This window comes from Polyodon spathula, chromosome 5, assembly GCF_017654505.1.
Source record: "Polyodon spathula isolate WHYD16114869_AA chromosome 5, ASM1765450v1, whole genome shotgun sequence".
NCBI classification, from domain to species: Eukaryota; Metazoa; Chordata; class Actinopteri; order Acipenseriformes; family Polyodontidae; genus Polyodon; species Polyodon spathula.
The window spans coordinates 74,666,722-74,690,514 of record NC_054538.1 but is presented as its reverse complement, the minus strand read 5'-3'; the positions used below and the strand labels follow the sequence as shown (position 1 = coordinate 74,690,514).

Below are 23,793 nucleotides of genomic sequence, written 5' to 3'. Positions count from 1 at the left end.
ATTTGTAAATGAAGTCTGATATTAAAATTAGATTATAAAACGGAAGAACAGCAGCACCTGTCCTAAAAGGATCCACAAATAAGATCGATTTCAAATTGGTCTTATTTGGATGCAAAGAAAAAGTCGGAAAGCAGCTGATAGGAAAGAGTGTTATAGCAGAGGTTATACAGTGCCTTACAAGAGTATTCAGACCCTGTCACAGTTTTCACATTTTGTTGCTTTAAAGCTTGCAGTCATGACTCTTTGAAGTAGGGATTAATATGTGTTATATACACAACCTGCTCCACTCATTCAAAGAAAAAACAAAAAGAAAAAATTAAATAGATAATTAATATGAAATAAAAATGGAAAAGTCATGATTGTATAAGTATTCAAACCATTTGCTGTGGCAAACCTAAATTAATTCAGGTGCACAAAATGACCTTAACGAGACACACAATTAGTTGAATGCCCTCTGTCTGTGTGCAATATTAGTGGTTCTCATTATTTTAGAATAAAAACACCTGTCTCTGTGAGGTTCCTTGGTCAGGTAGTGAATTTCAAGCAAAGACTCAACCATGAAGACCAAGGAGCTTTCAAAGCAAGTCAGGGATAAAGTCATTGAAAAGCACAGATCAGGAGAAAGGTACAAAAAAATATCGAAGTCTCTGAATATCCCTATGAGCACAGCCTACTCAATCATCAAGCAATGGAAGGCGCATTGTACCATCCAGTCACTATCTAGATCAGGCCATCCCTCCAAACTGAGCAGCCAGGCAAGGATGTAACTGGTGAGGGATGCCACTGTGAGGCCAACGACAACTTTGAAAGAACTACAGAGTTCAATGGCTGAGATGGGAGATACATGTCCCCCATTGTTTGTTTTTTTGTTTGTTTTTTTGATCCTGGCAAAAGCACCTGCATATGTTGAGAAATGTATTGCCTAGTTGATCTGTGATTACAAATGTAAAAATAGTCTGCAATATGCTTACAAATATCGTGGGAACAGACAATGGTAATGTAATGTGTTTCTTTAAACTTTGCAGGTTGTTCTGTAATAGTTTAAAATGTAAGTACCTCTTGCCTCTGTTTAAAAGGATGAGCTAAAGTAAAGTATTACACAGTATTAATAATGGCTTTGCATGTTTAATTTGACACTCCCTCCTGTCAACGTTTTATATAATTTTAAATATTTAATGAATAAATGCATTTATTAAAAAATGTCCTTTTTAATGCAAAAAAAGCATGACATGGTTTTAGCTCTGCACATTACATAGTCCATCCTTACTGTAGACAGAATGTCATTGTAATATCCATCAATGTCTGGATCACAAGTGCATACTGTAGGCATCCAATAAATTGTACTATTAGCACAAGAATGTGCTAGGCATGAGATCAGCTACCAAGTTAACAAGCTAGTACACAGTGTATGCCAGGGGGACTGGGCAGAAGAAGCATAGCCAAAGGGAAAGAGTATGAGCAGAACAATTATTAATGAGTGAAAGAACTGTAGAGTGGGGTATCAGATTAATCAGAGATCAGGCAGGGTGCCAGATGCTACATTAGTGCATGCAGTGCCGAGATTTCTCTTTCACTCTTTTCTTGGCTGATTTAAGAGGTCATCCATCAGCTATCAGAATCCAGTCCTTTCTAAACTGGGTATCAAAGCAGCTTCTATCCTCCCTGCTCCAAAGGGTGCCTTTCCCACTACCTGGACCAAACCAACATGAGCATGAAGTTCATTACATATCTGGTGGTCTCATAGCAATCAAGAAGGTCTGTAATTTGTTCCAATATTGGACAAAACAAAAGCATTTTTCCCCCTACAAAATCATTTAGCACTAGCTCTCATGTGATTTATTGCCAGGAAACTTTATTATTATCAATCAGATACAAAAGAGGCCGGTCATGCCTACTGTGCAATGAGTGACATCAGACTCCTATTGCCAATGCATTGGAAGAAGAGATTGGAAGAAGAGATTGGGGAGCTTGCTTGTATTCAAGGTTTTTTTTTTTTGTTTGTTTTTTTACCTGAGCCAAGATTATCTGAATTTCAGAGGACCTGAGTTTATTCAAGTCAGAGAAATCAGATGTTAAGCTTTTTAAGTCTGACTGTCACATATTGAAATATTTATCTTTTCCTTTTAGGTGTCTTACATCTGATGTATACTAAAATCATGGAAAATATTGCATGTACCCAGTTTCCAAACACCACATACAGTGCAATGGTTCTAAACATACAGTATATGTTTATATATTGAAATGGTCCATTCGTATATTGTACCAAGGTTGTTTAAATCAGTACAAAGGGTGTTTCATGTGTAAAGGTAATTATCATTGGAAGGAAGATTGTGTGGTTTGAACCCACAGTTCAGACCTACATAACTGAGTATTATTCTCAATTGTACCAAGTAAATTGAAGACTTTGATATATTTGACATCTTAACTTAGTATAATAATCAATAACGTTTTGGTTTTTTGTAGATACGAACAACCAAAATGTGATGGGAATGCAAGAGCGCATCCTACAAAACCAAAAGATCATTACACAAGCCGACCTCTTCAAGGTAAGTGCAACACAAGAGGGTGTAAATGAGTACTTGGTACATGACTTTTTTTTTTTTTTTTGCGTGCAGTGCAGAACGGATACAAAAAACAGACAGACAGTGATTTCCAGGTGCAAGGGTGTTTATTGAATTAATTAGCAATGTCCAGAGCCTTATGGCGAACACCTGTAAATAATAAATGTTGTAAAGTGATACAGCAGCGTGTATCACTTTGTTTGTAATCCCCAGGTTTGACCCGTAACTAAAAGTCTGACACCGACATGTAACACAAAACACAGACACAGGTACTTCGGTGAATGAATTAGTGCTTGTGGTGAAAATACAGTTCTCTGTGAAACTGCTGAAAATTGCTGGTGTCCGGGTTTGGTGCTGGCCTTTGGCTACCGCTTCGGATTGTGTTAGTAGTATAGCATTGTAGGTGGTGTTTAATAGAGGACTAGACGAGGCTGTTTGGTCCTTGAACACTTCTCTGGTTTATTTGAATCAGATCCATACACATAACTGACCAACAGGAACAGTCACATATTCTGTCTGTCTCCCGCTCCTCCAGACTTAACTAACCAGTCCCTGTGGCAATCACACAGGCATGGAAAATCAAACATCGCAATACCCCAAACATTTCCCATAACAATTCTTACAGTAGTCTAAATAACAAACAACAGTTTTTACTAGACAAACAAAACAAACACAATACTCAAGTTTCTCGTAACACAGGTTCTCCTTCTAGGTTGTTTCTAACCATTTAAAAAGTAAAAGATCACTTACACTACGCCCCGTATTTATACCCTCACCCGTGACCGCTAGGATAACGAGCGCACCTGCTCCTCCAATCCTCGGATGCCACGCTGTCTCCAGTCCGAGTCATTGAGCTTGGGTGCTGTAGCTCAGCCCCCTTCCTAAATGACCGACTTCCACCTACCCTAAGGAATAAATTGTCATGCCATTTGATTAAGGGTACTCTGATTCTTTTACACAGTGCCCTCACAGGTCAGGAGGGAGACCTAACACCAAGAATCATTCGATCTCTGTCACACAGATATATTGGACACAGAAATGTACAGGATGCCTAACAGTGCACCTGTCAATGGACACCTTGGCATGCATTACTACTTACATGAAACACGTGTTATTACTGCGATCTATTAGTAAGCTTGTCTTTAACAGTTACTGAACTAAAAAAAGAAAGACCAGAAAATGTAACCTATATAATAAAATGTATATATATATATATATATATATATATATATATATATAATATATAAAAGAATAGAATATTTACAGTGGCAAGTTACAACAAATGGCTGTTATTATGGTTTTTGAAATGCAGTTGAATGGAACTTGATTGACAAGAGAATTGAAGGGTAATTGCTCAATATCCTGTACATACAGTCACATTTTCTTCCATGCTTTGAGTATTTAAATTAAATTACCCTGTTCTTTTTATACTTTTCAACATTTTGGTTCTCTATTCCCTTAAATGCAGCTTTGACTATTGCCTCTGCAACATGAACTCATAATTGGCCAGGAGTACACTACTCCTTGATCCTAGTGCTCATTAAAATATTTTGTTTTGTAATACAGTTTGAGAAAGATGCTTTTGCAAGCACTGCCATTTGTCACTAGCTGTTACGGAATGGGCTTTCAGTAAATTATTAAGCAAATTATAAGTAAATTATTATAGAAAATAGTAATTGTTTTGATGTCCACCTAATTTGTAAACTTTACAGATTATGTTAAATTTTAATTGCAAGGCTTCACTAAATTATTATTCTATTCTAGAATAATTCTATAATAATGAATTTTTAAAAAAAGAGTAAAACTACTGCTAAGCCCCCAACTGAAATGTCTGGGTTGTTTATTTCTGGTTTGGTAAGTTTATTGGGTGTGTTTTTCGTTTCTGAAAAATTATTTTAAAAAACTCATGTTAATGACAATTTTGGATAAAATAGCTTTTAAAAAAAATCAGCCCATATTGTTGTAGTGCATATACAAAAGTGGTGGGCATTCCTGGGGATAAGGTCCTCTGTAATTATCTGAAAAAAAATAAATACTTAAAACATACCAAAGAGTGAGCCACAACAAATAGTCACCCCCAGCAGTAAGAAGAGACAGGACCTGCTGTTGCACCCCAAGGTCTTTCCCAGCAGGAAGACAGGATAAAAAGTGTAGTTTCTAACAAAAAGTAGAGGAGATGAAAGAGTGGAGAAGTTACCTTCATTAACTTCACCGAATGCATGTGGTCCATACTGTTATTTATCTCTGTCCGGACGTTGTGAAATTTGATATATTTGCCTTGGAACCTAAATTAGGACGTTATGGAAAGCGCACAATTCTGTGTTTAATAATAAAATAAGAATGATAGTTAAATATGCAATGTGTGTGGGATCTTGGCCCTCATAAGTGGTTCTGAATGAGAAATTATTTTATACAGAAGATCTGTTTTTTATCAAAAATTACCACCGCGGTGCAGAACCGCTTTATTGAGGAGTGACTCATGTTAGTAATGCAGGGGGCACTCCAGTTCATGAAGAAGGTAAAGGAAACCGATATGTCCTTTATCAAGCTTCAAGCAAGCTTCATTAAATAAACTGACACCCCAAAATCAAAACGACCAACCCAGGACAACCTACACTGTGTTGAAGAATTAACCATAAATCTTAGATATTAATCGCAATTGTGTCAAAGAACACTGATGGCATATGCTGTAAGGGTCATTACATTGCTTTAATGTAATGAGGGGACAATAATAATACTACTAATAATAATAATTAACTACTGTCATTTGTGGTTTCCAAAGACCTTTGTTTGGGATAGAGTTTTGTGAAGGAAAGTTTCTATTTAAAGGGCTACAGAGGCTTGTGTAAGGATTTTTTTTTTTTTTCCCCAATCGTGGTTACATTACAATACGTTTGCTAATGTAAGTGGTGATTAATGATGCACTGGTATAATTAACTGGTAAATTCCTACTGGCAGACTAGTATATTATAAATGGGATTAGCCTCTTCTGAAAGCAGTTTATATGTTTGTTTTATTTTACAGTTTAGTTGAACAATGGCTAGTTTGATTGACTTGGCACTTTAACCCTTGGGTGAATGTCTGTATTTATACTTTGTAGACCATAAAGGTTCAATCGTACTTTTGTTACTTTGATTGCACTTGCATCCGCACAGCATTGCTCAATAAAACTGCATTCTTCCATCCTAACAAAAAACAGGGATCGTGTTGCAAAAACACTTTTAAAAGGTCATGTGTCTAAAAATCGTGCAAAAAATGAGGCAGTGGATATTTATAAATAATTTTGCCTTGGGGATATTCTGATATACTTATTTTTATGTACAGTAGTCTCTTTAGGGGTTAATTAGGCATCTGTTAACAAAGCAAAAAATAACGAGAGACAAAAATGTTGATATAATACATTTCTTGAATAGCTCAGATAAAAAAAAAAAAAAAGCATGCATGCAAGCCAAATGCAACAAGACAGGAGACTATCAAGGAGGAAAGGGGATCTTCAATCAGCTCCAACTTTTTTTCCCACTAACTTTTAGCAGAGAGAGAGAAAGAGAGAGAGAGAGAGAGAGAGAGAGAGAGAGAGAGAGAGAGAGAGAGAGAGAGAGAGAGAGAGAGAGAGAGAGAGAGAGAGAGAGGAGGGCTTTCCAGTTCTTGAGATGGTCTAGATCTTAGATGGTCTAGATCTAATTATAGTATATATATATATATAATATATATATATATATATATATATATATATATATATATATATATATATATATAATATTATTAATTATATATATATTTATTTATTATTATATTAATTCATATATCGTCGTACTTGTCCTCATAATTTGGACCTCTCCGTACTGTTACTGTGTTACCTTATGGAATTGGGAAGGGGTAAGGCGGAGGGGTTCCGACATAGGCTTCTTGTCCAGACCTGTGTGTCATTGATTCTCAACTTCCTAACTAGTCTGTGGTCGAGACCCTCTGGAAAGCAACAGGTCTTTTACAGTGAATAGTGAAGAGAAAAACTAAAAGCAACATGCTGAACTATCGATTCCTCTATATAAGTTGATGTATAAAACTAAAATCTGAAAAGAAGGTAACCGTTTAGCTTGTCATTTCAAGCCACTTGAGTTGGATGTGATTCTCAGCTAGAACACTTGATTAACAATGCTATACAATGACATGCACCCAGCCTTCTCAAAATGTATTTGTTCTAATACTTAAACCTTTTCGATACAGACAAAAGCAACTGTCTCAGATGTAAGCACCTGTCGGTTCAGCATTGTAGTGTATTAAACCTTGGGGAACCAGAGTGCTTAAAAAAATCTGCAGCATGAAATAAACATGCACCTTGCAGATTCTCTGGGCATTTGGGGTTAAAATTAAACTAGTTTGGAACCTTTCAAACTGAATTAAAAAGCAAAATCAAAATTCCAGATCCCAGATTCTCAGATATAGAAGGGACTACCAAATAGCATAATGTATGGGTGTTGCACAAATACTTCCAAACACAACATAATAAATTGTAACATCTCTGCCAAGACTCATTTCAGTCCATTTACTTTCTAACTCAGGAGAGTCCTAACCCTGTCAGAAAAGCTTCACTCCTTTATAATTGCCCTGCTATTGTGGTTTATGAGCAAAGTAACTTTTGTTTTAGTAGTTTGCCTTCTATGGACGTCTGACCGTATATATTTATATTTCCTTGGATAACCCTCCTTGTTAATTTACTTTAACTTTCTTTAGCGAAGTACATTTAGATTATAGAATAAAAATGTGCTTTCAGCCTATAAATCAAGATTGCTATCAGTTACATGTCACAAACATTGTGCCAACTTTGCTCTATGTTATATATTTAGAAATGATGTTCCTTGTAACCATGCTGCAGGATCGGTTTAACTGTCTCTCTTGTCAAGTTTGAGAAAAAGCACAGTCCTTATGTGGCTGAGAAACCCTTTTCTTATTGCATATAGTTCACATAAACATTATGGTCAGTGTAGAGAAAAAACAAACAGAAAAACAGCAAGAGAACAGAGTGAAGCATGCAGCGCAACTGCTTTATGTTTACTTAGTGGTCTTTTATGGCCTGTAAACATTTTAATAGCACTGTAAACATGTACAGAGTTAATGAACACAGGGTCTACTGTTGCCAGTAATATTTATCTAACTGCCTCGTTATTTAGTCTGACAGACACAGGTGTCTGCTGAAACCCAGTCCAACCAGGAGGTGTTGATTTATTAGGGGAATGTAGAATTAATACTTTAAAAAAAAAAAAAAATTAAAAAACCCTTTTTAAAACCCTCTCTGTGTACAGAAAAAAAGCAGGCTGAATAATATCTTGTGTTTTCATAATAAACCACTTGTTGAGCATTTCTCGAATCTTTTTATTTTATTTTTTATTTTTATTTTTTTTGCCAAGAGAGCCATTAACAACTTATGTAGTTGGACCATCTTGAAGGTTTGAAAATTTTTTTTTTTTTTTTGCTGTTCAGCTGTTCAATGTAAATAAGACAGAGAGTCGAAATGACTGAGATTTAATATTAAAAATAATGAATGACACTAATGAAATTTAGCTATTTGGCATCCAAATGCCTTCAGGAACTCTTGGCCAATTATTTTGTTCTCATAAATTGGTCCAATCAATGAAATACATTGAAAGCCAGGAAGCTTTTATGTTGACAGCTCTTCCTTTGCAAATTGATTTTGTTCTGATGTTCACTTATTAAGCTCCTTATTAAGACCTTAGCTGATAGTATGTTGTTAATTCTCTTATTTTCTTCATTTAAAAAGTGTGTATTTCTATATAGTGTTATCTGTGGTATTACCTGCTGGCATTTGCTCCCTTCCAGCAATATCTGGAAGCTTTGACGTTGTTACAGTTGTAGGCATTGTGTTACAAAGCACTTCTGGGAACTTGAGGGCATTGGTTAGCTTTTTTATTTTCTGTGGTTAGCACACCAGTCTTTGGGGGCTTGTGTCAGTTGGTGGCGAACCAGTGACCAAACATACCGCAAGTGAACATCTTAACTACAGTGTGAAAGAGACAAGCTCCTCTGATGTGTGCGTATAGAGCTTTGAACTCATTTCAACTAATGTAATGTCAGAGCATTCTACGTCATTGCCTGTTACACCTGGTTGGAATGTGTTACCAATGGTATGTGAATTACAGAGTATGTCAATGTATAGATAATAATGAGTATATTGCATGTAATATACACACTCTCTCTTTAAATATTTTCTAATGTGCTAGACATGTTTATCACATTACACACCATGGCACTGAACTACATGGCAATCACCCAAAACTTCCAACACATATTTTACACATGAAAGTTATTTTTTTTACCTCTTCTTATATGATGGCCTGATATGCCAATCACCTCAGTTAGGATTAACTGAGGTTTTTAGTTTAATGAAGACCAATTTGAATAAAAATGTGCAGGTGCATTTAAACACTTGCATGCGTCTATATTATAAATTAGCATTCACAGCTCTTTTACCAACATGTTCATTACCTTCTATTATCTCTGTAACATGGCTGATTCACTTTTAATGTGGATGACTGCAAGAGTGGTGTGCTCTCTTGTGGGTTCTGGGGAGATTAAAAGACAATAAAAACAAGTTTGGTAGGCAGATTATGTTTATGTCTGTCACATGGTTCGTGGTAGAGATTTATCATCTGAAAATTAGTATGTAAATACCCATAAAAGAATATACCTTTTGGTTTTAATTTCCATTATAGTCATGCCATTTCCACAACTGGGACATTATCTTCATTAATTACATTGTCATTATCTGATAGAAACATAGACACACCTGTGTTTACTTTTTAGCAGATAGTAATGTAGCCAGGCACCCCGGCCTACTCTCACAAAGCCTGTAACAAGGCATTTTCTCCACATCTAATGATGCTTTGTTTACTGACCTGGGAAAGCTGAAATCATACTTTTAAGGGCAAGATTTACTAAACGAGACCCTTGTTGAGACAAGAAACTGGTTACTCTAGTCCAAAAATATTTGCACTGTAAATTAAAGGAGTAATAACCAAGACTTTGAAATACATTTTACTATCTTTTATGAACAACATTATCATCCCCTTATCTTTGTGCTTTGAGCTTGCTGTGCTAGTTTTTTTTATATACATAGTTTATTTTAATTGGGGATCTGCTTTTTTATATACAAGTTCAACTTGAAGGTCCAATATATATATATATATATATATATATATATATATATATATATATATATATATATAATATATATATATATATCAGTCAGTGCACGAACCATACTGGCCTGGACACTGGTTAATTTTGGAGTAGTATCGTGTTTTTATTATCTAAATTGATAACGGGCTTGAAGGAATGTGGTGGTCCGTTGTCAGGGAGGTGACAGTGCGTGATTGGTTCACATTACTGTTCTGTGTAGGATCTCTAGGAATTTCTAAGCTTGTGTCTGTGAACACCCTCTAGTTGCACGCCTAGCTTTCATCGAAAATCCACATTTACTACTTATATATCAGAGAAAGGTTCTTTATCCAGGATATAGACATATAGACCTTAGTTTTCCAAATTCAAGTGAAAACAAAACAAGAGAAGGACAAAAGATGTTCAGCGCAGAGTTAAGTGGACCAGTGATGTTGCTAAAACTAATAAGAGGTACCTAATAAGAGGTACCTAATAAGAGGACACAGTTAGCACTCATCTGAGTGAAATCTAAGTGAAGCACTAATAAATTATACAGTGTCCATCCATACTATACAATCCATGCATTGTCAGGATTCCAGGAATTATAATTGCACTTTGTGCTGAAAAACAGAAGATTTACTTGCATCTTGGCTCTGAACCCACACTTTTTAAGGGCTGTGACGTAACTATTAAAGCATCTGTAAGTGTGCATATACTTCACATATTGTACCTGCTGTACCTGTGTGTGTTTATCAGCAGATATGTCTACGGTAGGTCTCAGAAATAAAACAAGGTGTTGGTATACATTTCCACATGCCATGTGTGCAACACTATGTATTGCTGTAAGGACATACTTGTGGGTAAAACTATGTCTAAAATAAATACTAACTTCTTGTTACAGCTCAAAAACTGCCAGGTAATGCAGTGCGGTTTCAACTTCAGCTCTTTAACAACAAATTACTTATATGGGCTGTCAAAGCCACACAATATAGGCAGCTGTACAAAAAAAGAAGGGGGGGGGGGGGTTGAAGCAAGCATGGCATGGTGAGAACTATAAGCCCTTCATAACGGTCCAAGCTTCTCCAAGGTACACATGCTCCTTGGAGTGAATTATTCATTACAACCAAACTTAAACTCCCTAGCTCTGCCACTTGATCCTGGGACTGAGTGAAATTACAGTGTAGAAGAAACCAAACCAAGGGGACCGCTCCAAGCTATCAATCTGACAGACTTCTTTCTACATTATTTATGGTGAGGCAGTACAGGTCTTAAATGCATCTTGATAGCAGAGTGGCACAATGGCAAGCATACAGAGGAGCTGACATGGGCACTGGATGGCTTTGGTGTTGGTTTGATGCCTGGCTGGCAGTCATTCAGTCTAGTCTGTCTCAAACAAGTACTCAGAGCGGGGTGGAAGCTGGCCAGCTGTCTGTGCAAAGGGTCAGAATCCAAGGCTCCATCCTGATAATTAGGCAGCCACTATGTACTACTACTACTTCATTTCAATGCAGTGCTGCATGCATACTGGAGACGGCATAGGTATCAAGATGTTGCTCCAGAGATTTTTGGGAATGTAATAGGTTTTAACTCAACACTATGTATAAATGTTTTGATTTGTAGTGTAAAAGATAACAGGTATTAATGAAAGGTATGTGTCTCATTCTGCCTTGCATTAAAATTGTTTTATTGTTGTGAAATACTGGTATATAAAATATTAAGAGAAAACTATATGAGCTGAGATACTGTGTGACAAACAAAATACCGCCTACACCCATATTCTGTAACTATCAATATCTGTCACTACTGATGTATGCTGTAATGTCCTTCCTTGTCCAGAAATACCACTTTCATCGTTTGTTCACATGTAAAGAAAATATCAAGGTAATGGCAGACATATGAGATTACGAGCCCTTGGATTATATAGTTTCCTCCAATATAAACATAATTCTTATACTCTCAATAGTACATGTTGTATATACACATGTCTATGTGATAACTCATGCTTTTTGTGTTTGCAAACAAGGAATCTTTGTGACCTCTAAGGTTATAATGAGCTTTTCTGCCTTTTTTCCCCTTAACAGTATATATGTATTCAGGGTTTCTTGAAGCTATTGGTCAACACCTGTTTATTTCGTTCAAGAAAGTAAACGTGTCATTATGTTAGCAACAGCAGTAATCTTTCCTTTAGGCATCTCCATACAGACAGGAAGGAGTAACTACTTTGTAATGCTTTTACAAGAGCAGAATTAGATAAGCCCTTCCATTGCCTTGTTTTTTTTTCACAATCCCTAGCTGCTTTCTGTTAAGTTTGAATAATCCATGAAGCCCTGTGGTTTATAGAGAAATTTCCATTTAAATGTGTTGGTATCCAAAGTATGTGTGAGTGTGTTTGTGCGTGGATCACGGTACCTTGTGTAATTTTAAGCTGCAGTCATTGGAGTAAAGTACCTGCCTGTACCTATGGTTTTTTAAAAGTATAATCACATGCCTGTGGAACAGTAAACCCTGGAAACTGAGAGAAATAATTCATTACAGCTCAGATATTCCAAAACTGAGGACAAGTAAATAAAAACCATTCACTCTAAGCTTATATGGGTAATGGGCCCTTCATGCTTGCCCAAAATAATCTTGAAAGATTACTTAATAAATAGTTTTTTTTTTTTTTAAATCTATAAAATTCTGTAAAAATGCAACAGTCTAAACATAGACTAGTTTTGATTTGTTTTGTTTTTAAGATAACCTTCTGTAACTTTGCCAATTTACCACAAAATATTCTTTAAATTTACAAAGCTTACACTCATGCAAATTGTGTAATTTTATAGAATTGTACGTTCTCCTTAACAACTCCTCAGGTCTGTTGTAAACATTTCAAGCAGATATGTGCATCTTGCTGTTTTGTTTAGCCATTTGTGAGGCCTTGAAATATTTAATTGAAATATTTAGTGAATTACCACATGAATAGGATGACTTATTGAAGTTGTCAAGGAAATGTGAACAAATTAAGTGTTTTCACTTCTTGGGTTGGCTCCACCATATATTTCATAGCTCCTGAACTTTCCTACAGAGATACAGCTAGTGCCGTTCTCACGGTGAATATCCATTGAGTGAATGATAAAAATCTGTGTGTGTGTGTGTGTGTGTGTGTGGATTATTAACAATGTTCAGTGTTTCATGTTGGGTTTCTGGCTCCTATCATACACGACTCTCCGCCTTGTCAGATTGTTTCCCTGCATAGGTGGACCTATTAAGTGATAATTTCCCAGACAGGCCTTTCAGTCTCCTCTTATCCCTCCCTCTGCCCACAGGGGCCATCGTAAAGTGTAATAGGATAATGGAGCCTTACTGATTGACAAATTCTCCCTTTACCTGAAGGGCTGGGGAGGTCTCTGACTGAACGACTGAAAAAGAAAGGCTCGGAGAGCCGCAGGGTTTGTGAAAGATGCCTTCTCATATTATATGGTGCTTTAAACTTCATCCCTTAATGTTCACCAAAGCCGAGCTGTCAGCTTGGTAGTTGTTTGCAGAATCCCTACAACCATGCTTATTTATTGAGTAACAATAGAAGGAATTTAAAACCAAAGTCGTGCTCTTCATTTTGCAACCCGTGGCCATAAACCAATGTGTTTGATGTGTTAACATGAAAGGATTATCTTCCTCTTCTTTTTTCCCTACCTCAATGACTTTTGATGCAGAAATCGGATTTGATAACTGGCCAAGGTGTTAAAGAAGCAAAATTATTTTCTAACACCTACTTTTCTCTTTTCCTATTCAGGCTGCCCAGGAGAAAAAAAGAACGAGTTTCTTACCAGCGTCTTGGATGCTCTGTCAACAGACATGGTGCACGCAGTCTCTGATCCATCGTCAGCAAGCAGGTGGGTAATCAGCTTTCTGGAATGAGCCCACTACACCCGCAGGCAAAATACAAGACAAGTGCTTGTTCGGTAAAACAAAAAAAATTCCCAAGGATCTAAATATAAACAGAGAGACATGGAGAGTCAAGTTAGCTTTGGCAGTTCACTGACTTCCTAAGCGTCAAACTAGCTAAATGGTTAATTACTCTTTCCTTAACCCAGTATGTGGTAGATCCATGCTGTTTCACAATTAGCAGTGCTGTCATTTACTATTAGAATCCTTTGCTGATAACGACATGTTTTTTTTTTTTTTTTTTTTTTTTTGCAAAGGTTGACTTCACCCAAACTTTTGTTTTAAAGCATTGAATCACAAATGAGATGCAGCATCCAATTTTGCTCAAATAAAAATGTTTGATTATCTCAGCTATTGGGGTGCAGAGAGCAGAAACTCAGGAAAGGAAAAGATTTTTAAAAATAAGATAAAGCTGGGACAGAGATTTTGAGAAATACTATTGAACAATTGTTTTATTATGTGTGAGAGCTTGCAATGCACATACTTCAGGCTGTACATCAGTAATAGTCTTGAAGTCCAGCTGTTAAATCTGGAAGAAAAAAACAATGCAGAATAAATATGGGTCAGAATAATAGTCACAAATTCAAAGGGCATAATAATAGGGACATGCTACAGACCGCCAAATTCAGATACTGAGCAAAATAATCTGTTATACAATGACATTAGAAATGCATGTAGCAAAGGAGAAGCAATACTAATGGGGGATTTCAACTTGACCCATATAAAATGGGAACACCCGGCTGGAAGCACGACAGCCAAAATTGAAATGGTAGACAGGACAAATGACTGCTTCCTAATGCAATTTGTCAATACACCGACTAGAGAGGAGGCATACCCTGATTTAGTCTTTTCAAATAATGGAGACAGAATAACTAAAACAGAAGTCAGAGAACCATTGGCAAACTCAGGTCATAACATGGTCTCGTTTGAAGTGCTTTTTAAAAAACCCAAAAAGTAATGACTAAAGCTAAGGTTTACAATTTAAAAAAGGCAAACTATGAAGGAATGAAACAGAGACTATCAGAAATAGATTGGAGAAAATAGAGAAAACATCCACAGAAAAAGGATGGCTATTTTTCAAAAATGTAGTATTACATCCCAAAAGTAGACAAATTAAAATCTAAAACAAAATGGCCAACATGGTTTAACAGATCAATTAAAAAAAAATTAGAGAAAAAAAGACACTTTACAGAGTGTTTAAAAGGGACCAAGAACACAGAAAGAGTACTTGGAATTGCAAACACAGTCAAAAAAGAAGTTAGAAAGGCCAAGAGAGATAGAAATGAACGCTGCTAAGGGGGCTAATACCAATTCCAAAATGTTTTTCCACATTCAAGGAGGAAGTAAAATGTCTAAGAGATACAAATGGCAAAATCATAGATTAAGAGAAAAACATAGCAAATATATTAAAAGTTATTTACAAACCGCTAACCAAGATCATGCAATACTGATCCACAAAAAGGGAGACAAAACCGAACCAGGTAACTGCAGACCAATAAGCCAGACTTCTATTATATGTAAACTTATGGAAACTATAATAAATCCAAAATGGAAAATTACATATATGGGGCTTTTGCTTTTTATTTACTGTATGAAATTATTGTTTTTGGTTCATTTCTAAAATGCTTGGGTGTTTTTTTTTTTTTTTTTTTGTCACAATGTAACTCAACAGCACTTGCACACATAATATGTACCTTCTTTCCTTTGCTTTCCTCAATGAAATCCTCATGGTCATGGGCACATTCTTCTGGGGTTTTTGTGTGTCTCAGATTTTTTTACATTTCACTACAATTTGCAATGTAATGTAGCTTTAACTCCCGCGAACTCATTTTGAATCTCGCACTCTCTCCAATAGAAAGGTAGGAATTTGCTGCCACTCAGTAGTTGGGGTGTGTTTGAAGTATTCAAATCGAATCAATGATAGATACGAGTCAGGAAGGAGGGACATTGCCCAACTGCACTAGGAAAGGTAGTTTGTTTTAGTTTTTTGTAGTTTTTTTTTTTTTTTTTTTTTAAATGGGAAAGGGGTGAAGTCAATGTGAATTGCGTAACACTTTCCAGTGTTTTTCCAGTGTTTATTGGATAAGCACCGATTTCATTTTTGTTTTTGTATTGGGGGTGTTTTATTGGGTTTTACCGGTTAAAACCGAAAATCAGAAGCTTATTAACATCCATTGCTTAGTTTTGGTGGGTGAAAAGATGTTTGAATCAGACATTTCAAAGTGGGTAGAAAAAGGGATAAAAAAAATTAAATAAATAAAAAAAGAAAAGATATTTGCTGTGCATGGTGACAGGTTATTCCTGATCCTGTTCATGTCTTGTAATGCCCTCATATCAATTGGAATAACTTTGAACTCCAGGATCTCAGAGCCGGACCCTAACCACACGCTGGAAGAGCGGGTGGTCTACTGGTACTTCAACCAGCTGGACAAGAACTCCAGCGGGGATATCGGCAAGAAAGAGATCAAGCCCTTCAAAAGATTCCTGCGCAAGAAATCCAAACCCAAGAAATGTGTGAAAAAGTTTGTGGAGTACTGCGACATGAACAACGACAAAACGCTGTCGGTGCAGGAGCTCATGGGGTGCCTAGGAGTGACTAAAGAAGAAGGTACAAGCATTTTCATTTCTACTAACAAGAGAAGTGTTTCAAGCAGGGACAAAATAAACTGGAGTTCAGCAAAGACCCATTTACTAATGCACATGATTTAGTAGCAATTGCCTCGAAGCGCTGACTGTTACAATATCCCATAAATAATTTACAAAAGACTTGTCAGAAAACACTGAAGATGTGCACCCTTACAGTGTGAGTCTATACACCCTAAAAGTATTACATTCTTGCGTCTTGATGCCCAGGACAATGTTAGATCCCATTTTTTTGGCTCAATTTTTTTTTCCATAACACAGCTCCCATAGCACTTCACAATAGAACATTTCACAGTCCATATACTAATGGAGTGTAATAGCAATAATCACTTAAACCTCATCACCTGACAATTACAATTATAAATAACTATACTATAGCCGATCAACTGTAGATATATTTGTCTAACAGTATGTTACAAACATTATAATGACACATTATTTATTAACAGTTAACATGCTGAAAAAGAACAATTGATTTGTATTAAAATGAAACTTCATCTATTACTTGTTTTGGGCCCAACCTTCAAAGTTTTAACTCATGAGTAATCTAAAGAAGGTTTTGATTAATTAAACTGTTCCACACAATGAAAGTTCCATCTATTAAAAAAACTTTTATTATCTAAAAAAAATGTAATAATGCCGGACTTTAAGCTTTGTGAATCAAGTTTTAGGCTTGTGGCAGAGCAAAGCTCTGCCCTTTTTAAATTGGCAGGGATGGAGTTAATTTCCCCTACCTGCCTGGGTTTATTATGTTCAGGTGGCTGGGGTTGATTAGTTGATTAGGTTAATTAACGATCAATCAGCGCCCAGCCACCTGACATAAAAGGAGGCCTCTGCTTCTCATTTGGGAGGAGGGAGCTGAGGAAGCAGGTTGGTGTTTTGTTAGTTGTGATTTTTCAATTTTCTAAATCCAGTGAAGGCATTGCCCAGCCTGGAAACCTTTATTTTGTACATTTTGCTTTTTGTCTTTTGTTTTTGTGTTTCAATCCCTTTGTTTTGGCCCTTGTGCCTTTTTATTTTTGTATCTATTTATAATAAAAGTATATTTTTTTTGAAATGCTGTCTGTCTCTGGGCCTCTATCCACTCGCCAGCCTGCCACATTTGGTGTCAGAAGTGGGGTAGCGCCACCTAGAGGCTCAGAGCAGTATTTATTTTTTATTTTTTTTAATTTTTGGGGGAATTATTTTTTATTTTTTTGGATTATGGGAAAGAAGAGCAGACAGCGGCAAAGGCAGGAAAAGCAGCAGCTGAAGAAATGTAAGCTGCTTCAGCCACCGCTGGCAGAACCGGCCAGCCTCTTCCCCTGGTGTTCCTGGTGCAGGAAGGAAGACCATCGTTGGCGGTCCTGCCCAGACGTGCCACCGGCAAACTGGTGTGGCCGGTGTGAGGAGGACGGCCACAACTGGGCAGGATGCCCCTACAACCAGGCCCAGGAAGAGGTGCAGTGTTCACCCCGGGCATCAGGGGCCACCCCACTACCTCCAACAACACCACCTTCACCACCGTCCCAGGAGATCTGGGACTGGTTGATGCACCCTGAGGCAGACATCGTCCACGATCTCCCCATAGTTATCAACACACTGTGGCGTTGAGATGGGGAGAGGTGGGAACAGTGGGAGGAACAACACCACCCGGCGTCCTTCCCAGAGGTTGCCCTCATGGTGGTTAATTACCTGGCAGTAGACATGGGAGATGCCCCAGTCACTCCAATAAAGAGGGGTGAGCCGCCTTCCCGGGAGCCAGAGAGGGGTGAGCCACCTTCCCGAGAGGAAGGAGGAGCCACCTTCCCGAGAGCCAGAGAGGGAGGAGGAGCCACCTTCCCAAGAGCCAGAGAGAGAGGAGGAGCCGCCTTCCCAAGAGCCAGAGAGGGAGGAGGAGCTGCCGTCCCCAGAGCCAGAGAGGGAGGAGGAGCTGCCGTCCCCAGAGCCAGAGAGGGAGGAGGAGCTGCCGTCCCGAAAGCCAGAGAGGGAGGAGGAGAAGCTGCCGCTGCTCCCAGAGCCAGAGAGGGAGGAGCCGCCGCTCCCAGAGCCAGAGAGGGAGGGGCTATGGCCCAAGGATGCCTGCCTTGCACCGCCCAGGGATGCCTCACCTGCTCCGCTCAGGGATGACTCATTTGCATTGCCTGGGGTTGCCTGCTGCTCCGCATCGCCTGGGGTTGCCTGCTGCTCCACATCGCTTGGGACTGCTCGTGTCTCCTTTTTGTTTTCTAGGGTTGCCAAGGGTCCGCCGCCTCCGCCACTAGAGGGAGCCGGGCCGCCGCCACCACCTCCGCCACTAGAGGGAGCAGGGCCGCCATCGCCGCCTCTGCCACCAGAGGGAGCCGGGTCACCGTCGCCGTACTACCTTGGAGATCTGGGGCCCCCTCAACCAAAGAAGGCTAGGGGGCTCCGACATCAACCCCGCCCACCACCACCCATCATAACAGCCCACCCAAGGGATATAATTGGACTCTTGGGTGGGGGGAAGGGGGGAGTTGGCCGATTGAGGCCGGTGTACGTTGTACATGGGGGGGAGGTGTGTGGCAGAGCAAAGCTCTGCCCTTTTTAAATTGGCAGGAATGGGGTTAATTTCCCCTACTTGCCTGGGTTTATTATGTTCAGGTGACTGAGGTTGATTAGTTGATTAGGTTAATAAACAATCAATCAGTGCCCAGCCACTTGACATAAAAGTACAATGCACTAGTAAGACCTCATCTTGAATTTTGTGTGCAGTTCTGGTCACCTTGCTATAAAAAAGATATTGCTGCTCTAGAAAGAGTGCAAAGAAGAGCGACCAGAATTATTCCGGGCTTAAAAGGCATGTCATATGCAGACAGGCTAAAAGAATTGAATCTGTTCAGTCTTGAACAAAGAAGACTACGTGGTGACCTAATTCAAGCATTCAAAATTCTAAAAGGTATTGACAGTGTCGACCCAAGGGACTTTTTCAGCCTGAAAAAAGAAACAAGGACCAGGGGTCACAAATGGAGTTTAGACAAAGGGGCATTCAGAACAGAAAATAGGAGACACTTTTTTACACAGAGAATTGTGAGGGTCTGGAATCAACTCCCCAGTAATGTTGTTGAAGCTGACACCCTGGGATCCTTCAAGAAGCTGCTTGATGAGATTTTGGGATCAATAAGCTACTAACAATCAAACGAGCAAGATGGGACGAATGGCCTCCTCTCGTTTGTAAACTTTCTTATGTTCTTAAAAGGAGGCCTCTGCTTCTCATTTGGGAGGAGGGAGCTGAGGAAGCAGGTTGGTGTTTTGTTAGTTGTGATTTTTCAATTTTCTAAATCCAGTGAAGGCATTGCCCAGCCTGGAAACCTTTATTTTGTACATTTTGCTTTTTGTCTTTTGTTTTTGTGTTTCAATCCCTTTGTTTTGGCCCTTGTGCCTTTTTATTTTTGTATCTATTTATAATAAAAGTATATTTTTTTTGAAATGCTGTCTGTCTCTGGGCCTCTATCCACTCGCCAGCCTGCCACAAGGCTATAAAACCATATAGCTAAAACCAGCATATTAGAGTGTACGATGTCAAGGGCTTTTGTGACCACCAATTGGTCTCCCAATTGATTTTAACAAGTGGCAACAACCTTCAATGAATACATGTCAGATATCCTGAGCAGGTGTTAATTACTGGAATCTGGAATTTTAAGTCACTGTTCAGAAAACCTTAGTATAAAAGCCATAATTACAAGATTGTTCCCAAATTCCAGCAAAGAACCACTGTATCAGTAATGACAGATCTATAAAGCAAATGTATCGTTAACATAAAAGGCTCTTATCAAAAATAGAAATTGCTGGTTCTGAATATCGACAGTAACTCCAAGATTATCACAGCTATTTAATAAGAATAGGTGGCTGAATGGTGTTTCTGAGGGAGCTTTTTCTAAGTATTTCTGAAAATAAAAAAAAAAGTTTAAAGTTGTGTAGCATAGTAAAGCACAGCTGGGCCTGTTATTTGCCAAAATCTATAAATAATACAGCACATCAGAGGATTTTTCTGAAGTGCTTTACAAATAAATACATTTATAGTACTGTTGATATTTTATGGATTATATACAAGCTGCAAATAATTAATTTAGCAGTATAAAGCTAACTAATATGGTAGTATTTGTTTTAAATGAATAATACATTTATATTAATAAACCACAATGTCTTATACAAATAGTTCGACAGTAGTTTCCAGGTGCATATAAGTCATCCAAGATACATAATTATAGATTTTTAAAAAATGAAATCCGAAGAAAAGATTCAATTTTCAGAGATATGGCTTTCTTTGACAGTTCTCCATTCATCAGAAGGACACTATGGTTGAAACTGTTTACATTTTTTACTCTAAGCCTTTTTGTTGCTAAGGATTAGATGGCAAATCAGGACAAGAATTTTCTAAAGTACAAGGCAACATCCCTCCCACCCACAGACTATAATCAAATTTCCACTACCTTTTCCCAGCTATAGCTGACCTGGCCGGTCTGGGCGAGCTGTAGTTAAAGATTGCTGTCTGCGTTCCAGTGTCATTGTGTCAGGTGTAGCTGAGCTGGCTGGTCTGGGTGAGGTGTAGTTAAAGATTGCTGTCTGCGTTCCAGTGTAATTTTGTCAGGTATAGCTGAGCTGGCCGGTCTGGGCGAGGTGTAGTTAAAGATTGCTGTCTGTGTTCCAGTGTCATTGTGTCAGGTGTAGCTGAGCTGGCTGGTCTGGGTGAGGTGTAGTTAAAGATTGCTGTCTGCGTTCCAGTGTAATTTTGTCAGGTATAGCTGAGCTGGCCGGTCTGGGCGAGGTGTAGTTAAAGATTGCTGTCTGTGTTCCAGTGTCATTGTGTCAGGTGTAGCTGAGCTGGCTGGTCTGGGTGAGGTGTAGTTAAAGATTGCTGTCTGCGTTCCAGTGTCATTGTGTTAGGTATAGCTGAGCTTGTCGGTCTGGGTGAGATGTAGTTAAAGATTGCTGTCTGCGTTCCAGTGTCATTGTGTCAGGTATAGCTGAGCTTGATGGTCTGGGTGAGGTGTAGTTAAAGATTGCTGTCTGTGTTCCAGTGTCATTGTGTCAGGTATAGCTGAGCTGGATGGTCTGGGTGAGGTGTAGTTAAAGATTGCTGTCTGCGTTCCAGTGTCATTGTGTCAGGTATAGCTGAGCTTGATGGTCTGGGTGAGGTGTAGTTAAAGATTGCTGTCTGTGTTCCAGTGTCATTGTGTCAGGTATAGCTGAGCTTGCCGGTCTGGATGAGGTGTATTTAAAGATTGCTGTCTGCGTTCCAGTGTCATTGTGTCAGGTATAGCTGAGCTGGATGCTCTGGTCGAGGTGTAGTTAAAGATTGCTGTCTGTGTTCCAGTGTCATTGTGTCAGGTGTAGCTGAGCTGGATGGTCTGGGTGAGGTGTAGTTAAAGATTGCTGTCTGCGTTCCAGTGTCATTGTGTCAGGTATAGCTGAGCTGGATGGTCTGGGTGAGGTGTATTTAAAGATTGCTGTCTGCGTTCCAGTGTCATTGTGTCAGGTATAGCTGAGCTTGATGGTCTGGGTGAGGTGTAGTTAAAGATTGCTGTCTGTGTTCCTGTGTCATTGTGTCAGGTGTAGCTGAGCTGGCTGGTCTGGACGAGGTGTAGTTAAAGATTGCTGTCTGCGTTCTAGTGTCATTGTGTCAGGTGTAGCTGAGCTTGATGGTCTGGGTGAGGTGTAGTTAAAGATTGCTGTCTGCGTTCTAGTGTCATTGTGTCAGGTGTAGCTGAGCTTGATGGTCTGGGTGAGGTGTAGTTAAAGATTGCTGTCTGTGTTCCAGTGTCATTGTGTCAGGTATAGCTGAGCTGGATGGTCTGGGTGAGGTGTAGTTAAAGATTATTAAAACAGGATTTCAGTGTTTGCCTAAATACCTGCTGAGGACTATCTTTAGGGGGTATGTGACAATTTAGAACCATTTAGAACCTCTGAGAGCATGCATCTACCTAACTGCAATATGATTTTACATTGATATGTAAATTCTTGCAACACCACTGATTTGCAGATGAATTGGTCAATTATATTTTGACTGCAGGAAGCAGAGATTGTCTGAGCTAAAGATTTGACTATCCATATGCATTCCAGAGGTAGTCAGCAGAATTAAAAATAAATGTATGATTAAATCAGAAAAACCGAGACTGCACATTGCAGACAGGTCTATAAACTAACCATATAAATCAGCATTAAGGCTGGCGGTACTGCAGAGGGGCATGCAGAATAATACCAAGTGGGATGACAAAGGACAAGACTGTTTCTGAGCATCGTTGTCATGCTGTGATGGAGACCTACACTTTGCACTGATTTGCTTATGGCACTTCTGAAATCAATGGGCCCTATTCACAAAAGGAATATTTTGTTAATTAATTCAACATATTCAGAGTGTTCGAAGATCATTTTTAAAACCACTGTTTATTCCAAAAGATATAAATCTTTTTTTTAAGCAATCCTTTTAAAACAGTCTTTAAGTTATTACATATTTTTTTAATAGGGTCTTATATTGTTATATAAGTTCATTCACACTATCACATTTCAAGCGTGTTTTTGGCTTGATTCTGTTCCATTCAGGCGTCTGCACGAGTTTTGAGTCTGTACGGTTTTGATTTAAATGCGGTTTTCATTTCCTTTTGTTTTTCAGCACCTAAAAACACTGGAGAAAGCACTTCAACAAACAAACAGGTAAGTGCCAGTCTTCTTTTAATTAGCTTTATAATGAGTTCACTGCATCCAACCCCACTTTCAGAACAGTAAAGCATTCGGAACCCACCCAGGTTATGCTTTCATCTCGTGGAGAAAGGGTATAAGCTGGTGTTAATTGTTAAAGAAAGGATAGTGTTTCGATAACAAATGTCTAGCTGTTAATACCCATAGTCCAGACATTGCCTTTTCATCATTGTTGATAGACTGTAAATGGATGAGCTCTGTGTTTGATGTTGTGAATTTACTTCCTAAGGCAAACAGCATCTGCTGTGGCTTTTAAAAAATAACATATAACGTCTCATTTCATTACATTAATTACACTCAGTTTTAACAAGCAGTGTGTTCACTATTAAATTAAACCTTACAAATCACTTGTAGTTTAAGAATGTGATTGAGTCATAAACAACCACTAAAAATACCTCAGCTGAATTAAAAAAAAATGTCTTCAGCAAACAAAGCATTTACTAAATTGTACGTCTTAATAAAGGTATGCTTGAGTGCGTTCTTTCTAATCAAAATCATTTTAATACCTCTATTCATAGCCAGTCTACACGTCTGATGTAAGCATTTTATTTGGCTTAATGTTTTCAACAGCTTTCTATTTTCTTGCTTGATCTATTGTTGCACAAACAGGAAACCAGAACATGATTTTAAAATTACAATAAGACCAAACACCGTAGGAATTACATGGGATTAAATACTAGTTTTGCAAGTAAAGTAAAGGTGAGAGCCTGGGAAGCTAAACTGGTTTGTAATACCTAACTCTTTCCAATGTGGTGTTTTGTTGCTATTATGAACCAGTGAACACAGGCAATATGTA

General features: G+C 38.3%; 1 protein-coding gene across 2 annotated transcripts in view; it reads left to right on the top strand.

The window, feature by feature from the left end:
* Positions 1-23,793, top strand: part of LOC121316309 (SPARC-related modular calcium-binding protein 2-like) — a 63,675-nt gene that overhangs the window by 38,947 nt on the left and 935 nt on the right. For both annotated transcript variants that reach the window (XM_041251324.1, XM_041251325.1), the window contains exons 9-12: positions 2,464-2,546; positions 13,507-13,606; positions 16,019-16,266; positions 22,912-22,952. In XM_041251324.1, coding sequence (XP_041107258.1) covers positions 2,464-2,546; positions 13,507-13,606; positions 16,019-16,266; positions 22,912-22,952 — 472 coding nt within the window. The remainder of the gene's footprint in view (positions 1-2,463; positions 2,547-13,506; positions 13,607-16,018; positions 16,267-22,911; positions 22,953-23,793) is intronic.